The sequence below is a fragment of the Sodiomyces alcalophilus genome, assembly GCF_042370955.1.
Source record: "Sodiomyces alcalophilus JCM 7366 unplaced genomic scaffold ACRALscaffold_4, whole genome shotgun sequence".
Classification (NCBI taxonomy): Eukaryota; Fungi; Ascomycota; class Sordariomycetes; order Glomerellales; family Plectosphaerellaceae; genus Sodiomyces; species Sodiomyces alcalophilus.
The window spans coordinates 4,280,783-4,285,122 of record NW_027263535.1 but is presented as its reverse complement, the minus strand read 5'-3'; the positions used below and the strand labels follow the sequence as shown (position 1 = coordinate 4,285,122).

The following is a 4,340-nucleotide window of genomic DNA, read 5'->3' as shown; positions in this document are numbered from 1 at the left end:
TATCAAAGAGTTCCGTGCATTACTAGGTAGGGGTGTTGGCTTGACGCCGGCCATTGATAAGTCCCCCAACCTTCGTCGAACCCCCGATGTGGCGGCCTTGCCGTACCGTCTAAGATTTCATTACATTCTTGACCCCGAAGAGGACTTGTTCAATCGTACGAATTTTATTACGTTGTGATAAGCTCTACATTTGAGACTCACTGGCACTGTTATTCATTTGTCTTACATCCCTAGCACACGACGCACCGAAGTCGTGACCTTAGCCATATCCGTGGGGTGGTCCGATTGTAACCAGTCTCTTGCCTCAAGGAGTAGGAATCTACGGGCCACAGATTCGGCTTCTTCTAGGCGACCCTCATCTTCGGTATCCAGCCTGGCGCAGGCTGCCGCGAGGTTCTCATTTCGCGCCAGCAACAGGGAGATGGCATCTGCTCGATCCACGACTGCTTGGTCGACACCATTGAATGCGGCACAGAGGCCACCGAAGCTCGAGTTGCTTCTTCCTCGGACCAATTTGTAGAGGTACGTGAGCATATCGTTGCGATGAGGTGCCGCAAGATCGAGGCGCACATCCATATGGGCGAAGGACAACGCCGGGCTATTTCCCACGTAACCTCCTTCAAATATTTCGTGGTGATGCGTTGTGATGAGGACACGAGGGCACTCAGGCCCAAGCGATAGGAAATGGGCGAGGAGCGCCGCCATTAGCCCCGCTCCGTCGTCGGCTCTCGTACCCTTTCCAAATTCATCGATAAAAACGAGGCTACGCCGTGTTGCTGACTTGAGGCACAATGCAACTTGCTGAAGATCGGAGCCATACAGGCTCTCGCCCTGCAAGGCCACGTCCCCACATGGAATGCATGTAAGGATCTGGTCGGTTAGGCCAATGGTGGCCCTGCTCGCGGGAACATAGCTGCCTATGTGGGCAAGATAGACTATCAGGGCGACTTGCTTGACGAAAACACTTTTCCCTGCATGGTTAGGGCCGGTTAGGACAACCACATTTCCCTGCTCTCGGTTTTCCAGGCTTTCTGCGTAGCTTTCCGGTCCACTCTCACTCGACCCAAGGCAGTCAGTGTCACTCGCGTCTACAACTCCGCTGCCAATATCGCAGTCGTTTGGAACATATGTGGACACGACCAGTTCCTGGAGAGGATGGCGACCTCCTCGTATACGGACGACGTTGGCAGAGGTCATGACGGGTGAAGTCCACTGATGTTTCTGGGCCCCAACGGCAAGTGCCACTAAAGAATCTATTTCACCACACGTGTCCGAGGCAAGCACAAGTGCGGGTTCATGTTTCAGGATTTCGACGGCAAGGTTATGGATGATGCTGATTTCGAAGTCTGGGGGACGTCAGTAGATGGCGTGGCATCTGAATTCCTTTGAGGACATACTCAGAATCTTAGTGTGGAAGTCGCCCAGATGAGCATCGAGCTCCCGCATACGACGATTCTTATAATAGGCGGTCCGGTCGGCGGAGAACAACATCTCCCATCGGTCAGCATGCAGGCCTTGTCCCTCGTACATGGGTAGTTGAGTAAAACTATCCAGGGGGACGATGGTGAGGAACCCAAGCTGAGGCCAAAATACGCAGCCAGCTACATATTTTCTCGCCCATTCCGGAAGCTCTCGTGTCAGTTCAGAGCTGGCCTGTGCTAGAAGACTTTCAATCCCTTGGTAATCTCGCCTCAACCTGTCCAGTTCATTATTGAGGCCTGGTTTCACGACCACACGGACATCTGCTGTTGCTTCCTCGAAGTCAACTGTTGAGTGAATGAGAGCTCCTATTTTTCGCATGGTCGATGCGCATATTGACTCGACTGTCTGGTCATGGTCAGCCACTTGCATAGTTGCGACGCTACAGGAGGCTCTTTTGGGGGTTGCAGCTACCTCCGCTATGATTGCCGACTCGCGCCGTGGATCTAGCTGTAATAGCAAATCTCGGAGCTGTGAACAGTTCAGGGTAAAGCGGGCCAAATTCCACCAGGTGTCCCCACTGACGGCAGCCTGCCCAGTGCTGAGATCGATGCCCCTTCGCAGCCGAGTCAAGCTCTTCCTAATGTCCGGTATCTTCCGCAGTCTTTGACAGATATGTCGGAGTGTCTCCGAATTCTCTGGCCGCAAAATCGTTGCAATGGTTCGGTGTCTCTCCCTTATGATACCGAGATCCATGAGTGGCGTGAGGAAAATCTGGCGCAGTCTGACTCTGCCTTGTGGTGTCCCTGTAAATGTGCGAAATAGACCAAGAATGCACAGGCTCTCTCTCTGGCCAGTAGTGGATTTTCCAGAACCCCAGGCATGGCGGTTAGGGTGAAGCTCAGATCGAGTGATTTGCAATGACTTCAGCGCGTACCCGCTCACTCGTACGTAGTGGGAAAGCGAAAACATCCGCATCGAGCGAATAGTAGTCGGAGTATCGTCTCTCCCACAATCTTCACCCTGGCGCAGAACGTCGCTGATAACTGCGCCGGCGCAGCCTATCTACGAATAGGAGGGGTTAGCTTGACTTCGTCGGGCGTGGAAAGGGGATCGCGCTCTGATACACACCGATAATCGAGATTCAAGGTCGATATTGGAACCGAGCCGCATACCTTCCGCCATAACAGATTCTAGAGACGTCCCCACCTGGACCTCCGTATCCACCCGCGGAGCATTCACAACTCCCAAGGGGTGGGCTGTCGGGATAGATAACTTCCTCAGCCTGTTCAATGCGATATTGTATCCGTATTCTGCAGAGGCAAGTGTGCGAACAACGAAGGAGCCTACAATTTTCGTTACTTCCGCGGAAGCGATGTCTGAGTATTACTTTATCTTCTCACCTTCGGCGGCCCAAGTCGCATTCTTATCAAAGAAGTCAATTACAAGATCTTGGGTCTGGAAGGGTAATAAGACGGTCGTGGGTTGGATGTGGATCAGAAGAGACTCTAAGACTGAGACGCCTGCCCCTTCGAGATCATTCATCACAAACAAAGCCTGTTGATGGGAAAGGTAGTAAGCAGAGCCTAGGCTTCCCTTGTCGGTCATATTAATGGCCAAAACAACCTCCACTGGGTCGTTCGACAGGGTGCTATCTTGTTCAGAAGCTACCGTGCTGCCTTTACAGCCGGATATTAACAAAGACGAGGAGCTGACGATACGAGACTGAGCTGAAAGGGCCGACGGTGAAATGTTTGGAGTACCGGAGAAACCGGGAGGAACTAGCTGGCCCAATGGACGGTCAGATAGCGAGGAACGGTGTCCTCTTCCGGAATGAGATACCGCAGACAGTCTACGGGAGCCACGCCACTGATCATGCAAAAGCAGCTTTTCCTTGTTTTGGGAAGATTGAGAAGTTCTGTGGCCGTCAGTCCCGACTGACTTTGAGCACTGCAGAGAGATACGAACCGACTTCGCGAGGACACACCGGGCTTGGAGCCCCCATTGGGCGATGAGCCTGGGCTCATGGACGACGGTGTCATTTTTTGCAGTGTCTCAGTGGACGGTAAGCAGGAATAGGTTGACCGTGAATCCATGGGCTGGGGATGGAACTTTTCCGTAGTGGATATCTGGGGTAGTGTTGAGTCTGTTTGCTATCTGGGTAAGCATCAGGTAACAATAAAGTGACTCTGTTGAGAATCAAGACCAAGAAGACAAACATCGACAAGTGAATTACACCCGCTCTGGTCAGCTTTAAGGATACCTACCCACCCAAGGTACGAATAATATACGACGTGATAGAGTAGGCACCTTGCTACCCAGCTTGTACAGTAGGGTAGCAGTACGGTACAGTCATTCGAACAAAGTAACGAGTTAGCCCCCACTTTTATAATATACAGTCATGACCGCGTCCAAAACACTACGAATTCAAATATAAATAACTTTACGAAAAGTACTTTAAAAGCTTAGGAAAAGTTCAGAATAGATAGAGGAGAAGCTATAGTACAGGAATATCAGGTTATATCTTTTCTAGTACTTTATATACTATCCCTTAGCCTTAATATAAGTAGTAAGCCTCCGCGGTATTAACTCTATTAGACTCTTTAGGAGGTTATATTTAAAGTTATCCTATACTTTTATTACGGCCCTATAAAGTAGATTTAACGATTACTCGTTACTCTTTATATCCGAAAGCTCCGGATACTTTAAACAGATCCCCTCTTTTAGCAGTTTCTATACATTTTCTATAGGGTTTAGGTTAGGCGAATACGGCGGCTAATCCAATCAATAATATTAATATTGTGTGTGTAAAGAGCTCACTTCTGGGATTTCTTCCTAGATCCGGGGCTGGCAAAAGACCCTGAAAGATTGGGTGGCGACTGTTACGTTAACAGCGTACGCGGCAGTTATCACGCCACGTT

At 50.4% G+C, this 4,340-nt stretch overlaps 1 protein-coding gene across 1 annotated transcript; it reads right to left on the bottom strand.

Moving 5' to 3' along the window:
- Nucleotides 1-222: 222 nt before the first annotated feature.
- Nucleotides 223-3,048, bottom strand: ACRALDRAFT_1033270 (uncharacterized protein; the record flags this gene model as incomplete). The annotated part of the gene is made up of 5 exons (XM_071014940.1): nucleotides 223-1,346; nucleotides 1,398-1,827; nucleotides 1,894-2,480; nucleotides 2,547-2,784; nucleotides 2,827-3,048. Coding segments are annotated over 5 exons (2,601 nt in total), but the record flags the coding sequence as incomplete, so codon positions are not given.
- Nucleotides 3,049-4,340: the final 1,292 nt, after the last annotated feature.